At 38.1% G+C, this 24,163-nt stretch overlaps 1 protein-coding gene across 5 annotated transcripts in view; it reads right to left on the bottom strand.

Annotated features, from left to right (window-relative positions):
* Positions 1 to 24,163, bottom strand: part of LOC105387103 (adenylate cyclase type 6) — a 195,438-nt gene that overhangs the window by 16,565 nt on the left and 154,710 nt on the right. For all 5 annotated transcript variants that reach the window (XM_048632816.1, XM_048632817.1, XM_048632814.1 and 2 more), the window contains 3 exons: positions 18,628 to 18,777; positions 5,474 to 5,595; positions 1,971 to 2,063 (listed from right to left, as the gene is read on the bottom strand). In XM_048632816.1, coding sequence (XP_048488773.1) covers positions 1,971 to 2,063; positions 5,474 to 5,595; positions 18,628 to 18,777 — 365 coding nt within the window. The remainder of the gene's footprint in view (positions 1 to 1,970; positions 2,064 to 5,473; positions 5,596 to 18,627; positions 18,778 to 24,163) is intronic.

Here is a 24,163-nt window from a genome sequence, read left to right as displayed (position 1 = left end):
TGAAAAGCTGTAGAGTTTTAGTTCACGACACGAAATTCTGTTCTCGCAAAATGTGAAAAGATTTATTTTTGGAACTGTATAGAATTTGAATTAAATTGTTACAAATTCCAAATGGAAATGCCTTTGTAAGCGGAGGCATTGAAATTGATGCTGTAAAAGAGCTCATTAAATGCTCTTTGTTTGATGCAATTCGTGTAATTCCAAAGTTAATTCCATAATCTCCTTTTAATTTATATTTGAGTGTGCATTCCGTTAAATTAAATATATATATTTCTTTTTCTGCTTGCATTAGTAATCAAATTATTAGCAATGTCACTTCGGGCTTAGTCGATGTGACGCACCGGTTGAGGCTCTAACTTAGAAAAGGTTCTCACCTCGGTTATACATTGTCGTCGGGCAGGTAGTTTTAGTTATAGTAGCTACAAAACTTTCACTCTTTCAACAGATCTAATAGCGATGGGAAAATACGGATTCAAAGCTACTTTCTTGCTCCCTATGATACTATTTATTACAGATTACTAAAGAAAAATACAGGTCCGGGGTTAAATAGAATTTAAGTTGAAATAACAGATGTGCGTTCCCCAAGTTTAGGCTAGATAAAGTCTACTCCACTACTACACTAACACTACTACATACAAAGTCGGGAAAAGCAGAAATATTAGGTAATCTTCTTACAAGCTTAAAATAGAAATTGTGCTGCGAATTCACTAGCTCACAACGTCAAGTTCTTATTCCAGCTGTAGTATCGCTTGGTGTTTATTGCACTTTCCTTTGTAGTTTGGTTTCAAACTCGTAAGGTGAAGCTAAACGGATTCAAACACTAAAATCGTTTCTGATTCTTTTAGGGCCCCTTCCACCAACAAATTAAATCTAGATTTAGTGTCAAATGTCGATTTAAGAAACGTCAGTCCATAAATCTAGATTTAATATGTTTCTGCAAGTGGCCCTTAATGTCATATTATTCTTTTGCGTTCCTGATTCTTTTAAAGCCATATTATCCTCGTGTATTTCGAGTAACATAGCCTTATGACATGATAGTATTGTGTTGCAAATAAAGTGTGAAAATCCCTACTCCATACAGATATAAATGCGAAAGTGTGTTTGATGTTTGTCGTTCTTTCAAATGGCTCCGGAACCACGTATTTTGTGTTTACACGTAATATCTCGAGTCAAGGAAGTTGACAGAGCGACTGTACCTTCTACTTATTATTCCGAAAAAAGCGAGATGGATATCTGAAAAGCTACATGAGCAGAATAAAATCAAACAATACGCCTTTACTGTGTATTCATATTACAAACACATGCGGTAGGTGTATTATACGCCTTACTGTTAAGAGGAGAGTATAGCACTTGCTCGTCCATACAAAAAGAGAAAACGTTTTTCTACTTCTAAATATTATCCAATCTCCATGATTTTTTTAAATATATTATTGACACAAAGAATGAATAGGTTTATAGCTCTTTCTTTTTTCAAATTTTTTTATAGATTCAAACTTATAGGCACCTCAAATAACGTAATTTTTGTGATCAAAACTTTGTTGAATCAAGCCGTTTGTTGTGCAATAACAACGTATTTTTTTTAAAGGCGAATATGATCATTGAGAATATATCCTAGAATATATAATGCTGAAGCGATTGACATCAAAATCAAAGCGATTGGTTGGTATTTAGTTAGTGTAAACGTTTTCTCACGAAACCAGAATTTCATCAAGAACCATAGCTATTGTCAGTCGCGAGCTGCATTGCATCACTATCGCACTCGTGCCCGGGGGAGAGCACAAGCGATAGCAAATGTTTTCCTAAATACCTACATTGTACTCATTCAAAAGCGGCGATACGGCTCACGACCTGTCACGTGAGTACAAATATACAGCGAAAAGCGGGTGACGCTTTCGCGACACCTCTGACTACCGCTTCTGGGACAGTCGTGAACATAATAACAAATGTCAATGAAGAAGTAGCACCCTCACCTGGCGAAGAGTTCGTTGAGCAGGCGCACCAGCTCCTCGGCGGTGCACTGGTCCGACAGAGAGGTGAACCCGCAGATGTCCGCGAACAAAATGCTGCAACAGACAAAACAATTTTCCTCCTCATTTTTCCGAAGGTCGGTTAAAAAAGCGGTACGTGAGCCCGTAAGTCATTGTAGTCAAAACGGTTAGGCCCGGTTTCCACCAAAACGGAGAGGAGAGCAGATGTCTCATTTTTCGTCGCTTGATCCATTTCCACCGAAGCTTAGCGAACGAGGAAATAACGAAATCTGCATTGGTTATTCAAAACACCTCTTCTCTCGTATCCTCTCCTCTCTGCTTTGGGCCGGAGCCGGGCCTTACTTTTTTGTTCCTTGTCAAAAAATATAATTATATGATTGTATTATTATGAGGACCGAGTGTTGTGGCGCTCCTTTGGAGATACCATAGGCCTGATTATTGGCTGATGATTATTAAGATTCACGTCTTTCCAAGAGCTGTCATGCAATCAGCTCGTTTGATGCAACGAGATAGAGTCGTGGTAGCCGCAGAAGCGTTCCAAGACTCTTTGTTTGTGTCGTATGTTATTTACAAGCTAGTGTGACCCTATACAGACGTTTGTGTGTTGCCGTGATCGGGTATTGGCTGATGAAGATAAATAATTACTATGTAACTATGATAGTTGTATACGTATACTCGTATATGTTGTATTGAAAGGATCCTTGTGCTGTTTCAGAGTCCTCCGCACTGGTTAATTAGTAAGTATCTAATTAGTACTTATTAGTATGCACGATTGCACGCTTTTCATGTTACAGCAGTATCAACTAAGCGTATGATTATAGCACCCTTATATACCCTATAATACATAATTTATTAAGTAAATAATAATACATTCTGATAGTGATTGAGCTGAGCTCAGCTTGTACACTTAGGAACGAGTTTCACTGCAAGCAATAAGACAACAACTGTTTTAAAAGCATTAAACTCCGTATTAAACTTTAAAGTAAGATTTTATATTTGAAAAGCACCTTTGTCTATCAAAACTTGTCTCTCCTGGGAAAGTTAAGCAGGTGTTCATAATTCCGTTTTGTTCCCGAGGTTGCTGGAACAAAACTCGTTGGGAACTATCACTGGCAACTTTGATCCGCTGCAATTCTGCGGTGGATGGGCAGAGCGATGCTAGTGCCATTTTATACTGACAAATGGTATTCTTATTTCTTTCTAGGAGTACCTAGTTTCAATTGGAATTGTGTGTTGGAACTTGACACCTTTCAGAATGATATTACTATATTATATATATATATATATATATATATATATATATATATATATATAAGTATCTATTATATTTGTATGTATGTATCTAAGTATTTATTATTAAAACATAAAAAATATCACGAGTATTTAAATGCAATACGTGTACACCTTCCTCTTCTACTCAATAAGTCTCTCATTCACCCAAAGGTTGCCTGGAAGAGATCGCTTTTAGCGATAAGGCCGCCTATTGTGCTTACTCCTTTTGTAATTTAATGTATGTTGTGTGTTTTGTTCAATAAAGTTATTGTATTGTATTGTATTGTTACTACCAGAGAAGGGTCAATTTACAAATAGACTATACACTAAAAAAATAGTTAGTCTCTGTATTCAAAGTGGTCTTTAATCATGGTTTTATTTGTTACGTTGGAACAAATGACAGTTTCGCATGCTCAGCTAATCAACCTTCATTGGAAAAAAACGAAACAACTACAAACATTTTGAGTTGAAAGCCAAGTCTCTAAGTACTGCTGGCGTCACATCATCCGTGTACAAAGGTGATACCGAGGCAACATATCTAAAAAGATTGCAGTCCTTTATTATACAGCTCTGTACCGGCAACGTTATTAGTTCTCTGACAAACGACCTCGCCCTGGTCGTATCCAATAAAAGCAGTGGACTTATTGAAGCGCAACATTTTATTCACGTAGTAAAAAAAACTTAAACGCTGCATACAAACCGTTTGACGGCGCAGTCACAGCAAGAACCCTGTTTAATAAGTACCTGGAAACCGTCATTAAATAAAATTGTAAGTAAACTGGGAAAGTTTCTGAGGAAAAGCACAAAGTAGCAAACAAGTAGCGAGCCGGTTCGCTACTGGCGGCCGTGACGATCGCTCAAATGAATTATAAACAATTTCAAAGGGCCCTTTGACAAAAGCTCACGACCCCCTGGACCCGGCGAAACAAAAGGGAGAAATTCCATTTAAAAGTACACAGTCTGTTTGCGACAAAGAGAATGTTTAGTTAGTCCGTAAGTTAGTTTTTAGAGACACAACAAACAAACATCTTTGTACCATCATACCAAAAAGTCTACCTATAGGCACTTATTACATATTTTTATACTATTTATGCAAAGTATGCAACAAGTATCAAGAATATTCGTAAATGATATTAGAAAACAGCCTTGTATCTATCTATAATTTACTATTTTATGTGTTAGATAATGTTGTTACTTTATATTGATTCGATGAGATGGACTTTGTTTATGGTATCGGTCAACTGCGGTGTAAAATTACAAAAATATAGCCAAAAAATATGTACGTAAACCTTTAACCCAACTTTTACCGTAATCAAGTTCGGATCAGGTAATATTATATAACGATCACGTTAACGTAAATGGGACATAAAGTAACCGACACGGAAAAAGGCTGTTGAAAGTGCGGTTACAATTTTGACTTAAGAGGATTTCGTCGGCGTACCTGTAAAAGGTTTTTTTCTCGTACATAACGCTTTTGGCGGTACCTATATCCCATTGAGCTTAGTTCTTTGCAGAATGCATTATTATAGGGAAGCTTCGGATTATGAGGAAGGCTGGTGTATTCTATGAGAGCCATTGAAAGAGCATGCGAACGGTAACAAGGCACGGGGGTTCAGGTTCACTCTATATAACGAAAACCTAAGTTTTCGGGCGCTGGTGCGCGAGTCACGACTCTATCTCGTTGTATTAAACGTTCCGATTACACAACAGTTCTCGTTCGTTACTTTTTTGTCAGTATAGAGTAACCCTCCAGTAGGGATCCTGACATACAAAAGGAACTGGCTGTTTTGTCATAGGTCCATTGAATATCGTAGTGCAAAGGTTATGAAAATCATTTTATTTATTGACGATAAGTTTATTGAATCGCTTGACCTTTCTAGCGTAGCCTGGAGGTGCACAGCGTAGGAGGCTGATCACGTTATACTTAATGTACTTTTTTTGTAGGTCGACTACATTTATAGATATCTGAACACTTTTATAATTTGTTAATATATAGTAAAGGTACTTAGAAACGGATGACTACACTGGCAGTTTGTGAAGCTTGGTTTTGACAAGGTACAAAAGTGTATAACGACGTACTACAAATACTACAAACCACTACGACCCCAACCGCAACGCTTCAAACTGCCCATAACACTAACACAAACATCCAAAATCCCATTTAAACCAACATCCTTACAAAAGGCGCCCCACTCAGCACGTGCGCAACAAACCTGACGTTCTCGTAGCGCTGTATGTAGATCTTGTGGAACTGCTCCTGGCGAGGCTGCGAGGCGATGTCGGCCTTCATCTCCATGGCAACGTGGCGAGGCAGCACCGACAGCAACAGACGCTCCTGTTGGCATAGCAATAGCAGGTCAGTGCCATGGCAATAGAAAGAAAGAAAAACTTTATTTGACAACGACAACAATCAAACTTAATTATAAATTAGATTATACAGTTAAGTAAAATTTGCTGTCCGCCAAAAAGGTGTCCACTCAGCTGATGCAGTGCCTTTGGCTACAGCAAGTCAGTGACAAACCAATAGCAAGTCAGCCCCAGGACGGTTAGTATATACTGGCGAAAAACGAACGAACGAGAGCTGTCGTGCAATCGGCACATTTAATACAACGAGATAGCGCTCCGAAACTTCGTTTTTCGTCATATAGACTAACCGTCCTGGGGCTGACTTGCTATTGGTTTGTCACTGACTTGCTGTAGCCAAAGGCACTGCATCAGCTGAGTGGACACCTTTTTGGCGGACAGCAAATTTTACTTAACTGTATAATATAATTTAAAATTAAGACCCCCTAGAGTCAGTGGGGCTACCACCAATTAATAATCCTCAAGCAGCATCGCCCGCTTGTCAAATCTTAATATTAATTGACATAACTTATTTGGATCAGTAGAGCGATCCGGAAAAAACGCAGCACATTCTATTCGATAGTCTATTCGAAAGTGCTGTCAACCTGTCAACAACAAAATGGCGGTGTATAGATTTGCGAAAGTTTGACAGCTATCATTCCATAGGTCATTGTCAGAATAATATTATGTACTCTGTGGTCATTCTTTTCGAAACTCATTCGAAAGGTAAAAAGTGTTCGAAAGTGCTGTCAAGTTGACAATAGTCGCACTCGTATTCGATTCTATTCGTTAGCTCGAATTTTCGTGATACGGGTACTGGTCGATCTGGTAGATGTTTGACAAGCAAGCGACGCAGCTTATGGCTTGTTTGTAGCTGCCCACTTGTGATAAAACCTTTGGACTTCACTAGTTCATTTCATAAAGTACCTAAAAGTGTTATAAATAAGACAAGGTTCTTAGCGTATCGGTAAAGACTAGAGCTTGTTTAGGGTTTTTCACCACTATGGTCAAATGATTAGATAGGCACAATAATAGGCGTGTCGACAGTATTACATTATCAAAGATTTAATGACTTTAGAGGAAAATACACAATCAAAGGATTTAAAAAACTGATTTAATTTTATTAAAAAAATTGAGATTAATAAGATTTTCAATAAAATAAAAGAGTAAAATACTGCAATCGGCCATTTTGACTGAAACGCCAATCACAGCGCATGACGTCATACTTATGTACACTTCACTGTGTTTTGATTACCTTACATACTGATTGCGCGTTACGATTGATATATATTTGTTTTTGTGATTTATCGACTTTATAACACGAATCTATCTTTAACAATGGAACCAGGTTTTGTTAAGGCAAACAGTGCAAAGTTGCCCAGGATCGATTTATTGATGTTGGGCGAGTTCCTTGCAACAAATAAAGAATTTTGCTCTTCCGAATTAAGAAACGTGAAAACCTCTTTGTAAGTTTATTTTATCAGTATTTATCTTTAACTCTCTCTCTCTCTCTCTCAGCCTTCTGTAGTCCACTGTTGGACATAGGCCTCTCCTAACGATCGCCACCCCAAACGATCACCCGCCATCTGCATCCAGCGGCTTCCCGCTACCTTCCGCAGATCATCAGACCAACGGGTTGGGGGGCGACCGACACGCCGTTTGCCGACACGGGGTCTCCACTCCAGAACCTTTGTACTCCAGCGGTCGTCGGCTCTGCGGGCTACGTGACTAGCTACGTTATCTTTAACACTAGATATAAATATGACTAAGTAGCAATCAAACTCGTTTTAAACTCGTAGAAGTTTATTTCGCCGAAGAAGTTTGTTTCGTAGAAGTTTGTTTCGCCGTGCAAGCTTTAACCATTTATCTCTTATTATTTTCTTGTATGGGACATGTACAAACACCTTGTTGGGTGTCGTTATTGATGTATTTTTGCACTGAGGCACTGCACACCACTTATAAACTTTAGAATTCATTTTTAACACAAAAAATACGCAGTGTTTGTTTACTTTGCTGTTGTAAACAAATTTGACGTACGTAAGTGTGACGTCACACACGACGCCATGACACGGCGAGCTGTTTTCGCGCCGTATTTAAAAATGATTATAAAAATGGCTTTAAATTTCCAAAATCTTAAGTTTATTACTGAAATAAAGGTTTTGTTGTAAACAATAGATGGTTATCTGCATTACGGAAGAGGATTTCAAAATCTTTCGCCTTGCCTATTGTGAAAATCGAAAAAAAATGCTTCATGTGAAGATGATGTACGAGTATATACGAGGGCGGGTCAATAAGTCCGTGACTTTCATAATTTCCCGCCACTTAACTGAAAGAACAACACTGCTCCTGTCAACAAGCATCTGTCAGTAGACATCTGTCAAAATTTGCACAAGTTACGTCACTTGGTTTGTGTTTTACACCCGTTCTTAGCAACAACCGCGTGATTTAAAACATAATGGAAAAAACTGAATTTCGTGTGCTCACTAAGCATGATTTTTTTACGGAAAAAAACCATCACTGAAACCAAGGCTAAGCTTGATAAAGATTATGGGGACTCTGCACCATCAATATCTATGGTTAAAAGTGGTTTACTGAATTCCGTTGTGGCCGTACAAGTACGGAAGATGCCGGACGTCCATGGCACCCAGTTGAGGTCTCTACACCTGAAATGATTGAAAAAATTCACGACATGGTGTTGGCCGATCGGAGATTGAAAGTGAAAGGGATAGTGGAAGCCACAGGGATATCACGTGGCTCACTGGTTTCAATTTTGAATGATCACTTGGGTATGAAAAAGCTTTCCGCAAGATGGCTGCCGCGTTTGCTCACAAACGCAATCGAATGACAACTTCGCAGAGGAGTGTTTGGCGTTGTTAAACCGAAATTCGGACGAGTTTTTGCGCCGTTTTGTATCCGTGGATGAAACGTGGATCCACCACAACACACCAGAGACCAAAAATCAGTCTAAACGGTGGGTTTCTCGGGGTGAATCGGTGCCAAAGAAGGCCAAGGTGGGTATTTTGATGACCTCGAGAAACCTCATTTTTTGGAAGGGATAAAAAAATTGCAGAAACTTTGCACAAAGTGTATAGAGCTCAAAGGAGACTACGTTGAAAAATAAATAAAAAAAATATCCAAAAACCAGTATTTTGTTCAAAAAGTCACGGACTTATTGACCCGCCCTCGTATGAGCTAACCAGCGAAAATAGACAAATAACCAACGGATTAGTTTTTCTCTTTAAACGTTTAACTTTGCAGAAAATACCTAATACCTACAAGTATAATGGTGTTCTAGGAAAAGCACTGCAATTTCTTCATGTATTTCTCAAGTTACCTTAATTAGAAATTCTCTAAACTACATTATGTAGACATTGGTATATGCAACATATCTTGTTATCAATTCTTAGAAGTCCGGAAGTCTATAGGATACCTACAGGAAAAGCGAGAAACTTCCAGAAGTAAAGATTATATGTATACTAGCTGTTCCCGCAAGCTTCACTTCGCCTTAAAAAGTTTTCCTGTGGGAATTCTGGGATAAAAAGTATCCTATGTTCTTTCTCAGGGTCTAGACCATATGTATACCAAATTTCATTCAAATGCGTTCATAGTTAGTTTTGGCGTGAAAGAGTAACAGACAGACAGACACAGTTACTTTCGCATTTATTATATTAGTTAGGATTAGGATTACAATTTATGCGCTTCATAGAAGCATGAGAATGCAAACTAATAACAAGAAACCAGAATAACAGAAATGGTAGAAAAGATAAAATATTTAATTGGCTTACGACCGGTACCTAATAGCGAATAGTTCAAAATAATGTTAAAAGGGTATTACTTAATATAAAAAAATACATTTGTTCGAATAAAAAAATTGCTAGATCGTTACCTAAAATAATTAACAAATGGATTTTACCATAATAAAATAAACATGTATATGGTTTATAATTTTATATACTGAAAAGTATAATCTAACAATAACAACAAGTGTAACTGAAATAATAATTAGGTTTAAAATCTAATACCTACATACATACGAGTACACACGAAGCCAAAAATATGCTTACACTTATTATAACATGGAATTGACTGAGTAAAAATAATATAGCTATGTTATTCTCAGTCAGTTCAAATAACATTTGAGAAGGTTTTTGCGTTTCGCCCACTTTGTTTGGATTTCATCTGCCTTCACCAAAGATATTTCAATATGGACTAGATGGAGTGTCCGTGCAAAATAAACGTCACGACAAATAACACCCCAGAGCGGTGGTAGCTCAGTCGGGTAAGCGCCCGCTTCTCACGCCAGAGATGCGGGTTCGAATCCCGGCGCTGACATGTACCAATTACCAATGAGTTCTTTTAACTTAAGTACAATATATACCATCGCTCTTACGGTGAAGGAAAACATCGTGAAGAAACCTGCATATCTACTCGTAGATCTAGCAAATCTAGTTATGTGAACCCACCAATTCGCAGAGGACCAGCGTGGTGGGAAAATGGTCCAAGCTTAGGAAGGCAGTTTAGACCTTGGGGATATGCACAACGGTTCCATTCGAGAGAGCCAGGTGCAGGTACTTACACCCCCACAGAGAATAGAATAGAATAGAATAACACCCCATCTCTACCACTGAGCTCTTATTTTGAATTAATTTGGGTAGCATTTGTGACCTTATTCTTTGGTACAATGGTAGTCATTAGGTTGAAGTTAAAACGGCTTGACAGTAAACAAAATGCGGTCAGTTTTTTGCTTAGTTTTTTTATGTGACAGACCATCTTGTTCGTAAATTTTAAATCTAAGTTCTTCCCCACTGCGGTAACGTTAATCAAGACTAGCGGCATGTTCTATTAAAAATGGTATGGAGTGTTTTCTTTTTACCATTTTAGATATTTATTTCTCATAAGAATTAATTTATAATTGACTAAGCTCTCTCATATTACTTAATTATAAGTAACTTTACCTATATTATTATTTGAATCGAATGATCTCGGTGCTGTACTAAGTGGTACGTCGGTAACTGATCTACCAAATTATCCAATTGTTATACCATTCCTAATGGCCGGATTCGATACCCTACCTATACGTTGTTTAAGGTTTCTAGAACAACATAATATAGGTTTATTTTATTTACCTACCTAGATTCTATTTAGGTAGGTAAATAAAATACACAATAAAAATTCTGAAAATTATAATTTTTTGCTTCTCAATAGAAACTTTGTTGTTTATTTGGTACTTTAGTAGCACTAAATTTAGAATTTTTGTCTTCAGGGCGTCTAGTTCAAGTTTCATAGTTTGTCGAAAACTAAAAAAGTTTACGTTTTCGTGGCGCCTCTAGTGAAAACTGTCATGAAACTTTTGACAGATAATGTATGCAGATGACAGAAGAAAACCTAAACTTTTTTCGTTTACGTAAATTGCAAAACCTGTACTAGAGGCCCAGCATCAACATGACATGAAAGGTAGCGTTGCTGCGCTAAACACGATTCATTCTCGTTGCGATTGTAATAGTATGACAGTTCTCGTTCGTTCGTGAAATGTTGGTTTAATTGTCAAAACTGAGTGATCCTCCAGGCCAACTAACTAAAACATTTATAACTATGAAATTTCACTTCCCAGCCACAACAACTGAATCAAATAACCATTAATTAGTAGGTTATTAATGTTTTGTTATTATTAAATAACAAACACACCAAACGTAGACTGGTTAATTAAGTCTGACGATGATTAATCTCACAGCTAATAACAATATTGATACGATGTGGATTGTCATTAATAAATACGAATATTTCGGTTTGGAAACGGAAATTGGAATGTTAAATTAAATGGCGAGCAATTTTAAAACACTATAAACTCATTTTAACCTCTGTGTTTACATGTTTAGTGGTAAAATATATTTATTGAAAATAGATTAGATAACATGTTTTGCTTTAAGCCATAGCAGATTTTAAATATTTTTAAGATAATTTTTAGCTACATAGTTACAGGTTAAGGTATTGGGTTATCTTAAAAACCTAGGATATGCTGAGAACCCTTAAGTAGAGAGTAAATAAGCCGACTTGGTAATTCGTGAATCTCACAACAATTTACGGTTGATTTCCTAGTATTGGCTTTTTTACACGTATGCTTTTGATGGCATCATAATATTTAGTAAACATTGAGTCTGATAATTAATTAGTATTCTTACGAGAATATTTTTCGCTATGAATATTTTTATTTGCATGATTGTTATCATAAACGTTGGCAATTTTTTTCGCGAATTTCCAATTCTTATTTTATTTTTGGGCTTAGATATGCCATGCTGCACATGTAGGTTTCGGCTTAGTATACCCTTTTTACAACCCCCTGTATAACAATAATTACGGTAGATTCGATTCCATACGACCGCAAATGTATGGTTTCTGAATTTATATTTCCATAAGGTACTCACTTTTTGTACGTATACGTATATTTAACGACTCGTCTCTACATTCCCACTCTGCCACGCGGATGACGAACTATAACACGTTTTCCCTTTTTACGCCTAAAATAGCGTGCCCCGTTCACCCCAATATGTTAATGTAGGCAATCAGGGAGTTTCCGTACAGACGAAACGTAAATCCATGATAAATCTTACAGAAAATGTCAACATTTTTTTAGGGGAAGACGGTCTAAGAAAGCTTGGGGTTCCTCGTTTGAACGTCATCGTAATAGTGGTTGGGTAGCTATTACAACATCCAGGCTTGCTGCTCCAGTTTACTCGGGAGCTAGGCTGAGCTAAAATCAAGGGGATATGTACAAAGGTTCCACTCGAGAGAGCCGTACAGGAACTTCGCACCCTCTCAGAATAGAATAGAATAGAATAGTGGTGTTATGGGAGTTCCGAAATGCTTACTTAGTAACTACGCGTATTTGCGTTTGTAACCTATCATAATACCTGGGCCAGCTGGACTTTTTTCATAAACTTTTACCTCAAAATCAAGGATTTCAAAAGGGAGGAAACGCCCGTCAGAACGTTTTGTAAAAAGAAAATGACACCCGCGCGCTGGCCCTAATTCATACAAATTATGACAGATTTATGAGATTATAGGGCCAACGCGAGGGTATCATTTTGTAGAGTGGTTGGGCCTGTCCTTACGCTATGTAGTAATATAATAAGTCAATGCTCAAAATAGGCATCGTAAAAAGAGGTGGACAGCCAGGTCATTTTCGGTATGATAACTTGATCAAAACACTGTAATCTCATTGTAAACTGACTTTAATCAGGTAATGTTGCTCAGGAAACGGTTAACTTCTAACATAGCTGACCCCAGTCTATAAATACAAGTTTATGTCCGTTACATTTTTATTTTCTACGCTTCTACTCTATTCTCGGTATCGTCAAACGCCTCACATTATTACAGGTCAACCAGCACCATCGTTCCAGGGGGTCACTCTATGTTACGAAAAGCTAAACTTCTTAGCGCTGCTGCGCGAGCCACGACTCTATCTCGTTGAATTAAACGTTGCAATTGCTCGACAGCTCTCGTGGATTTTTCGTCAGTATAGAGTAACCCTCCTGTGTCACACACGCGTTGTCACATAGCTATACACTGGCAACCCTGGATGTTACAAGCTCACTCCCTAACAAGCTCGGCTAACGAGCATGGAGTCGAGTCGGACTTTTTTAAAGCCGAGAACTTAGTGGTATTTTATAGAAAATCATGTCCAAGATGTGTTTGAGCTCCTTCCGCTCCTGGAACGACTGTGTCTGTTGCAAAGGAAAAATAAATAATTGAATTCAGAAAGATCAAATATTTTTATAAACTCATAAGATACACTCACGGCAATGAAATAGTTGCACTCACAAAATTCCGACAAAACGACCCAAATTTTTTCAAAGATTTATTTTAAAATATTAACAAACTATTACCGTTTTTAGTTGGTAATATCCTGGTGCTCTGTTAAATACTTCAATGTTGCAGAAGGCGTCATTAAGCTAGCCTTTTCCGTTTAGGAGTAATTTGGTGATTTTCTCAGTGGAACCTTTACAATGCCCGTGAGTGTGAATTATGGCGTATGATTCAAAACATTGATTAAAATGAGCAAAAAAGAGTAAAAAATTGTGTAATCAGTTTACCCCTATGATGCATTACTTTTAAAACAGGACAGATTTAGTTTGACGGAATATACCTACGAGTAGCAACGTCGAGTCGACAGGCTCGATTTTTCACTATCCTGTTGAGACGGATTTCAACTTTCCAACTGATATATGACACAAAAATGAAAGATTTGAAATTCATGTCTTGCGTTGCGACAAGTTAGAAACCACCTACGCAACTTTTGCTTGTTCTATGAATACGGTATACAGTATTTTAATGTTAGCAAAACGAGTGGCCGACTGGATATAGTTGTAAACTATATTGTTTTGTTTCAAAACATTCTCGAAACAATAACAATGTTTTGCCGCGAACTTTTTCAATCACACGTGTACAATGCGAACTCGATGCGAAAACATAGTTTTGCGTTGGAAAGTTTAATTGTGTTAGAAATATGCTGCGATATGAGTTTGACGGCGGTCAGTTGCCGAGCCAGAGGTCCCGGGTTCCCCTCCCGTTCAGGAATTATAATGTATTTCATGTTTACCGAGAAGTACTTGAATGTTCAGGACACGTCCAAGTAGCGGCTGTTTTACATAATATATCAGTATAATAATTGGGATTAATTTAAAAAACACAAAGATAAGAAAATTTGGTCAAAAATGTCCATATATTTTCACCACCTTATCAAGAGTTTTCAAGAAGTTACCTTGTGTATTAGTGAAGATGTCTGATTGTAGCACCATAAAGGCACTTCAAGGGTGGTTTGCCTTTATAGCAATACACGTACAAATTGCATTATTACCACAAATCTCGGTATATTTGGGCTGATTTTTTTATGGTTAGATAAATGTTATCTGAGGAATAAAACTGTCGCTGTCACTGTCTAATACAAACATTCATATGTGACAGCATCAGAATTATTCCTCAGATAACTTTTATCTGACTATGAAAAATCAGCCCTTAGATACAGTTTTGACGGGTGTTTAGTAGAGTGTTTGACAGGCACACGCATAAGATAACCGAAGGCGCTAAGCTGTTTTACGTGTTTAATTTTTGTGATAAGATCGTAGGCGTCGTAGCCCGTCGTAGCAATCAGTACTATAAGGCTTGAACATTCGTAGCGTTAGAGGTACGGCGTAGTAGGCTTTAACATCGTAGCACTCAGAAAAATGCACTATTTAGGTACTTTTAAATCTATTTTCATCTAATCCCTTTACATTTTTCATCCCGCCCACCAGGATCCGTTATGAAATGTGCTGAAAAATGTTCAGGCTTCACCGGCGTGCGTCACGAGCACGTTTCCGGGAGCAAGTTGATATAATATTTGCATTAGCTACTGCAGGGGTATATAGAGGTATTGGATCAGACTGGAAGTATTGGAAATCCTGAATGTCATAGAACCACCGCATAAACTGTCCGCATTGTCTTTCGCTCTACCTACTCGTATCACTTTTTCACATCGCCCAAGGTTAACTGGAAGGGAATGCTTTTAGAATTTAGTTCGCCTATGTACAAATTAACTTATGTGCAATAAAGAATTTAGTAATAATTATCCACCAACTTAGATTTGCCTATAGACACCGCAAATGTACTTTGAATGTAAAAAGTTACGCTGCACTCGCATTTTTAACCCCCGACGCAAAATTGGGGTATTATCGTAATTATGTACTGCTACCTAGTTTGCCGATAATTTTGAGTTCACCTCACCTAGTTTGCCGTTAATTTTTAGTTCCCTGATGGATGATCGGATTTCTACAGCATTCATGAACATTTACATTAAGGTCACAAATATTAATTACAGGAGTATAATTTTATACACTAACCCACTTTAATGTAATTTTAAAGCTTAACGAATCGAGAATGGTGAAGTTTATTGTTTTTTGGGAGCGCATTCACACTCTAAGCTCTTACAAACATATTTGACACAGACACGATATATATATTTTTTTAATTTAATGCTCTTGTAAACGAGTGTGCTTCAACAATCAAATAGGTACCGATAAATGCGTCGGTCTGAAACCACTCTTAATAAATTGTGGTGTCGAATAATTTCGTGCATGAGACATTCCCAATTAATTATCATGGAGTACCGCCCACTACCGGCAATGGCTCAAATATTAATTGGGAACTATTCACGGGTTAAGTTAAACGTATTATTGCATATAAATAATAAAATAGGTATACATGTTGGTAAAGTGCAGAAGGCTACATAAGTATAAGAATAATTCATAATAATGTAAAAAAAATGTCCTGAAAAAGTTGCCAAGGTAAAATTTTATAAAATAAAATCATGTGCCCATATCTTTAAAAAAAAACCAAGGAGTTTGGAGTCTATTATGCTAATTACGCGTAATGGCCTTTTTACCAAACCTTTTACGACTTCACGGGGTGAAACGATCGTTAGATCGATATAACCACTGAGAACGTGGGGAAATACGCAAATTCAAATTGAATAATTTTACATAAGTACTAAAAAAACACTCTCGCAACTCCCTCATCCTTTGGCGTGCGGTAAAATTTATATTAGCGCAATCACAGTAGTTTGTAACTGAGAACGACGAATCTCACTGGCACATCTTCACAACACGGTGTAAACCCTATTCTATACTTTTATATTCTGAGAGGGGGAGAAGTTCCTGTACGTGGCTCTCTCGAGTGGTACCTTTGTACTTACATATCCCCTTGTTTTCAGCTCAGCCAGCCTAGCTCCCGAGTAACTGGAGCAGCAAGCCTGGATGTTGTAATAGCTGAGATAGGTGCTCAAGGTGACAAACCATAACACACGCTAAGAAAAATATTGCGGTGGGAAGGTTTTTTTTCATATACCTTACCTCGACTCCGCCTAGACTCTAGCAGTGAGCGGAATACCTTAGAATCACCCCTGAGGTTACCCCATGCGACTTAGTATACCACTTTTGCATCATCCTGTAAATAACAGTCGTCATCCGCGCGTTACACCAGTTTGTTGCGTACTGTAGGATCTCCTTAACTCACAAGTCACACCCCTAAACCTCATTAGGGTTACCACTAGTTAGCTGCTTTTGGATCTCTTTACCCTCCTGTTAGGTAGTTAAAAAAATCTAATAATTGCCAATGCAATATAAATTTTAACTCGTAGCTTGTCAATAAGCCCATATTCACGTAACTTTTTTTGACATGTCTGATAGTAATACCTAATAATATGTGGGTTAACTGACACCCCTAAACCCCTAGGGTTGCCACTGACCTGCTCGCGGTTGCCCCGTGCACACATGGCGGCGCACAGTGGGCGGCGAGCTGCGAGCGCAAGGCCTGAGCTGGACCGAGACCAGCCCCCGTATTATGTAACTCCGCGTGGGGTTGGTTGGTATAAAATGGCTGACAACTTAGAGCATTATTAATTAATAACTTTTTACTGACTTATCTGATTTCACAAACGTTTATGTTGAATGTAAGGATACATTGGTAGGCTTCTTGCATATTTCTTTCACTAAGATTTTTGGTGTTTTCGGTTAATAAGTCTCTAAGTTGATACCAATTATCACCGGTTGCTAACTCTCAAAAAGTTACAAAATACGGGGGCAGAGCGGTTGCTGAGGACAGTAGGGCGATCACGAAAAACAGAGCTAATAGTCCAGTCAAGGAATGAGGTGTAGAGTGCGTGAGCAGGTAACTAAGCGATTCCTTCAGAAACTTGTTCACGGGGCTTAGGTTGTTAACATACCAAAAGTCCTGACTCCTAGGTGATGAGCGGGGGGGAGGAGGGGGGGATAAAGGTACGAATTTTTAGTTTTTTGCTTATATCTCAAAAACGGTGCATCGGAGACAAATATTATAACCTAATAAAATGGAGCTCTTAAAATTATCTAAAACTTTTATATCATATGTTTTTTTCTAATTCCCAACCGATTTCGAGCTATTACGCTCGGAAAAAGTTGAAATTTACAACAAAAATGTATTCATGTCAAAAAATTCATAAACATTGCATCATATTGTCTTAACCTATTCATAAACGAAAAAAATGAAGAGGAAAGAAGTTGTAGATTTTTTAAATCCCTTTTAGAATATATTACATATGCTGGTCAATGTCCAACCCGCCTAAAGTTAGAGCTATTTTAAACTTGCATTTTGGTAAAGTCACTGACATAGCTCACCGAATTAGTAAGCTTAAGTGTGAGTAAAATAGCTGTAACTTTAGGTGGGTTGGACATTAACCACCATATGTATATATATTCTAAAAGAGAAATTAAAAATCTACAACTTCTTTTCCATTCATTTTTTTCATTTATGAATAGGTTTAGACAATATGATGCAATGTTTATGAATGTTTTGACATGAATACATTTCTCTTGTAAATTTCAACTTTTTCCGAGGGTAATAGCTCAAAAACGGTTAGGAATTAGAAAAAAACATATGATATAAAAGTTTTAGATAATTTGAAGAACTTCATTTCGTTAGTTGAAAATATTTCTCTCCGATGCACCGTTTTCGAGATATAAGCTAAAAACCAAAAATTCGTACCTTTATCCCCCCCTCCTCCCCCCCGCTCATCACCTAGGAGTCAGGACTTTTGGTATGTTAACAACTTAAGCCCCCTGAACAAGTTTCTGAAGGAATCGCTTAGTTACATGCTCACGCACTCTACACCTCATTTTGAGTCATTTATTGACTGGACTATAACGTATAGAATCGAATGCGAGTGCGACTATTCGAAAGTGCTGTCAACCTGTCAACAACAAAATGGCGGTGTATAGATTTGCGAAAGTTTTACAGCTATTATTCCATAGGTCATTCTCAGAATAATATTATTATGTAGGTACTCTGTGGTCATTCTATTCGAAAGGTAAAAAGTGTTCGAAAGTGCTGTCAAGTTGACAATAGTCGCACTCGCATTCAATTATATACGTTAGCTCTGTTTTTCGTGATCATCCTACAGGACGGCGTGGCGCACTCTAGTGAAGACCCACCGGGGTACCCTAGGACAACAACTCACCTGCTGCTGGTTCTCCCGCTGCGTGATGAGCCGCGCCTGCACGCAGTCCCTGGTCTCGAGGAAGGCACGGCGCTGCGCCAGCTCGCGCGGGTGGTGCGTCATCATGCCGGCGATGTTGCACACGATCAGCGTCGTCAGGTTGCACAGCATCTGCGGGTGGGGTGGCGGTTAGTGGTGGGTTCACCTCACGAAACTTACATACTACATACATAAACGATTACGTCCACACTGCTGGGGCACGGGTCTCCTTCATATGAAGGAAGAGTTTTAAGCCCGGTCCACCACGCGGATACACTGCGTATTGGTACACAAGAAGGTTTGTGCTAAGAGAGTTGTCGGGTAAGTGGGCAACCCGACAGTTCAATGTTTTTAAGCTACCCGAAGGCCTTCAGACTAAACGATTGCTGCCGAAACAACAACCGGGACCCACGCCTTAACGTGCCGTCAGAAACACGGAAGCGCCCAGAAAACAACCACTTGAAACCGGTCACCCATACAATGGATGACCGTGCCATGTGTTGCTTAACTTCAATGACAAGTTACGATCAATAAAGCTATTTCGACTACGGACGGACGCTTCTCGGTGGTGAGTGAATGACACTAATCTGACTGACTAATCCTTTTACTATGGTGACCATTTTACTAAAAATAATAATTTAATTTGTTGTGTTGATACGATAAGAAGAAGCGATAAAGGAAGAATCTTAAACTGCTGAATGATTCTATGCCTCAGTTACCATAAATAGTCACACGCACACACTAGTTACCTACTTAATAAAATTTGTGAAGGGCACTTTTGCATTAAATTTTATTGCATTTTCACTAAGTGGTTGGTCGGTGGTTTTCCGTGAAAAATTCAATTCGTAACTTTATGTTCACTTTCCGTCGAAGAGCAAATATTAGCCAATAAGTAAGTATTGAACTGTATATTTCTGAGAGTTTCCCAGAGGTGGAACATTTTCAGTTGGTGACGGAAAAGGGTGGAAAATTATTTTTCAAACCAATTTTGCTTCTCCGTACGGTGCACGAGTTGCAAAGAATCCATTTAGGTACACGTTTTCAACATTATTACATAATATTATATATTTTTATGCAGGCAAAATGTTATTAAATAAGAAAACGTCTACTCTATTTTATTACAAATTCAAACTTGAGATTTCCGCGAGATGCAATGATATTACGTTTACAAAAGACGGAAGAAGGTATTTAATTTTTACTCTGGGAAGACAATATTACGTGGTATTTTGTAAAGAATTCTCAGTTCCTGCATTTCATGAACATTGTCAGGTAGTTAATGAAATGTTTTGTTTTAATATAAACTTTAATGATTCAATTTAAATGTTATTAGTTGCATGCTTACTCCATAAATTATTACTGAAAATAACTTCGGTATAAGATTACACTTTTATTAAAACAAGTAAGTCAAATATTTTAAAAGTGGGACAGTAGGTTCACAAATTTCTAAAATTCGTTGAACACTTACATGTTGTTTAGAGTCACCAACCGCATTTCGGCTTACTATACATCTTTTGCAACACCCTGTAGAGTGTAATTCAGACAGTCCACTTAACTTCTCTAGGATATATCGCATATACAGGGTGATGCAAAAATGGGTTTGATTTTGAAATTCCGATTTCATTTTCGGGCTTAGATATATACCATGCTGCACATGTAGTTTTCGGCTTAGTACAACAAGGCTTTTTGCAACATCCTGTATACCGTCTCTATATCGCTTCGGTCTGAACAAGGTTGCATGAGCATTCAAGGTAAATTGGTATGTGCGTTATTTTTAATATTAACCTTTTCCAACAAAGCCAACAAGAGTTCAGGTCAGATTGAAACTGCGCGGATGCGGGGCGGACTCAACAAGCTATAGTCTAACCACGGTAACTCTGCAACGAACACAAACAAAAACTTTCTAGATTGTCAAAATGAATCATGTTTATTTAGATTGAGATATACAACAGTGATGACACTATTTTTCCATATATTAAAGCATATTAGATAGATAGATAGATTACACTTTATTTGTACACCAACAAAGAATCATGAGATTAACAAGTTGCAATTTAATTAGGGTACAAAAGGCGGTCTTATCACTAAATTCTTATATTAAAAGAAGGTAAGGTGTTCTCTATGGGTTTTCACCTGTTCGTGCAATTTATTGCGTGTTTTTTTTACGTCACTGGCATATAATTAATTATAAGTACAAATATGGAATTCAAAGTAATCATGAAAAATCTACCTACCTACTTAATAAAAAGATTTTTCAGCGTGACCGGTTTATAACTTGTGCAGAATTAGCGTAGCACATCTATACGCTTGCGTTTGATATTTCCCGACGGTATCCGAATGGTTTTCAAAGCATTCAAAGTCAACTGGGAGTGGACCGGGGGGTTACTCTGGCTTCAGGAATGCATGTCTTCTAGCAAAATGTTGGTTATTTTACTAGAAGAAGGTAAAGTTTGTAATATAAAAAATAAATTAAATTTACTTAGGTTTGCATTTAAAAAAATTGGTAGTGTACCTAGGGATCTAGTCTCGTATCAACTATATTTTTAATATGAACTATGAACTATAGATGGAATGTCAGTGCAAAAGAAACGTCTCGACAATCTCGACCCCACTTCCACCACTGCGCCCTTATTTGGAATGAGTTCGGTTTGAAGAATTTTGTGTGACTGTATGTGGGGTTTGGAACTCAGAGGAAGTGTCTATGGTGAGGAATGACAGAGTGTGAGAAAAAAGGAAGAAGAGTGAAAGACGAAAGACGTGTATTATTTGGATTAATTTTAATAAAAAATAAAATAAAGAATAAAAGCCGATTAAATCTAAAAGCCAGTATTTTCAATACCACAATTGGGGGCTCGTCCGGGATTTAAACCTAAAAATATCAGATTGGCAAGATTTATTTGGCGAAATTCAAAATTCTAAATACGGTGTAGCGGCCATTTTTGGAGATTGGCCGTGGAAAAGACGGGAAGACGACGGGGGCAATTTTTTTAAAGACGATTAAAAATTGCACCACTACGACGACGACGACGACGCCACGACGGTGAAAACCAAAAAAAAAAAAAAAAAAACTCCTCATGTACGACGACGGAGAACGTGGGGACTCAAGGAAAGCGACGACGAGGACGACGAGGACGGGGGCGGCAGCAGCGGCAACGGCGGGGTGTTCATCAAACATGATGAACTACGCGGAGGAGCTGGTGCCGAAATTCAGCGGGCAGGACAGAATGTACGTGGCCTCGCGATGGGTGGAAGACGTAGAAGATAACGCTGAGATCTTCGGATGGTCTGCGTTACAACAGCTGGTGGTGGCACGTAGATCACTGACGGGGACGGCGGCGCTATGGCTTCGGGCTGAAAAGCCATTCAAGACATGGGACGCACTGAAGTCGGCCATACTAAATGAGTTTCCAGATACGGTGGATGGGAAGGCCATTCACGAAATCATGAGTGCTAGAAAGAAGCAGCAAGAAGAGAGCTGTATAGACTACCTCCTAGTGATGAATGAGCTAGCAAAAAGAGGAGAATTAGCTGACAGTGTGGCTATACAATACATTATCGACGGCATAGTGGACGCGGAAAACAATAAAATTATGCTGTACGGGGCTACAACCTACAGTGAGTTGAAAGATAAGTTGAAAATATATGAAACTGTAAAAGCGAAGATGAAGACGCAGCAGCAAGTGCAGCACAAAAGATGGCAACCTAGCGATGAATGTGAAAAGAGTGACAGGAGAAAATGCTACAGTTGTGGAGAAATCAGTCATATTTCCCCTGAGTGTCCACATAAAAACAGAGGGATGAAGTGTTTTAGGTGCAACTCATTTGGTCATATATCATCAGAATATCGACAACAACCAAAATACGATGAAGTTTGCAATGGTGAGATTCGCAAATCAACAACAATGGCGGCGGGTGCAACCAACGATGCAAATTTTCGTCCAACGATGCGTTCGGAAAGAAGTTCCCAACAACAGCCGACAACATCACGTCAAACGTTGTGCATCGTTGACTCACTCAATGAAGGTGTGAACGAAAAAGGTGAAAGATGTCAATGTCAAAAACAACAACAACAAACAATCATGTCAATTAAGAGAGGCGAAATTATGGAAAATATATACGCGGAAAAGAAGTTAATGCTCTGATTGATTCCGGAAGTGACGCCAACGTGATTTCTTCGGATTTGTACCAGCAGATCGGTTCGCCAGAGTGTTTCGACGACAATAAGATATACACAGGCCTTGGTTCGCAAGTGAAATCAGTCGGAGAGTGCTTATTAAATATGACGGTGAATGGACGAGAATATAAGGACAGTAGTTTTGTAATTATGGACACTAAAGACGTACCAGACTCTATGATTTTAGGCAATCCTTTTCTAAAGAATGTAACACTTTTTTTTTTAATGACGTTAAGGTGATTTTGTTGCCAACAGACGAAGAGTTAATACCTACCAATATAGGTTATCAGGTGGACAAAGAAGTTAAACAAAAGGTGAAGAGGATGGTACAATCCTATGAACCAAAGACTGAGAAGGATGTGAACAGAGAAGTACATCAAATGTTGAAAGATGAGATACCAGTAACTCAGCGACCGATACGGTTAGCTTTGAAGGAGCAACAAGGAGTAGAAAAGCAAGCAGAATATGAGAGTCTCAAGGTGATTATGGAGATGTTAAAAGAAAAAGGATATCAAGATTACGGTATGAGCAATGGACTGTTACACAAGGGCATGCATATGCAACTGATCACACCAAGAGGTCTGAAAGGAGTAGAAATGAGAATAATTAAGAGACTTCAGAATATTGCCCACAGAAAGAGCAGAAAACTAATAAAAAAGACGAAAAGAAAGGAGGAAAAGAAGATGAAACGAAAAAAGACAAGAAAGAAGAAAAGAAAGGAAGTAATAAGAGTTGACCTGTTTTTAAAATATGTATTACCTATAGTTATCTGAATAAATTTATTCTATTCTATTCTATTCTATTCTATTCTAATATTGGGGGAAAGAAAGATAAAAGTGATGATGAACGAATGATGATGAATTTGTGTGTTTTAAGGTGTAATGTCGTATTTGTTTCTTATTATTAGTTGAGGTGTTAATATTGTATCATTTATATTGTTTTTAAAATGCACATGCTGAGGGCAGCATGACTGCAGGATGGCCGAGTGTGGGGTTTGGAACTCAGAGGAAGTGTCTATGGTGAGGAATGACAGAGTGTGAGAAAAAAGGAAGAAGAGTGAAAGACGAAAGACGTGTATTATTTGGATTAATTTTAATAAAAAACTGAATAAAAGCCGATTAAATCTAAAAGCCAGTATTTTTAATACCACATGTATTCATTGGTGTATTGACACCCTGGACTAACACATAGGCTACTTTTTATCGCGGAATTCCCACGGGACAACTTTTAAGGCGAAGCGAAGCTTGCGGGAACAGCTAGTATAAAAAAGGCTCAGGGGCTCTGCAAAATTTGGTATTTCATCAGCCCCCCAGATCCGGAAAAAACAGAGGTAACGTAAAGAATAGA

This window comes from Plutella xylostella, chromosome Z (assembly GCF_932276165.1).
Source record: "Plutella xylostella chromosome Z, ilPluXylo3.1, whole genome shotgun sequence".
In the NCBI taxonomy this organism is placed as follows: domain Eukaryota; kingdom Metazoa; phylum Arthropoda; class Insecta; order Lepidoptera; family Plutellidae; genus Plutella; species Plutella xylostella.
The sequence above is the reverse complement of the archived record's forward strand: the minus strand, read 5'-3'. Positions and strand labels throughout refer to the sequence as shown.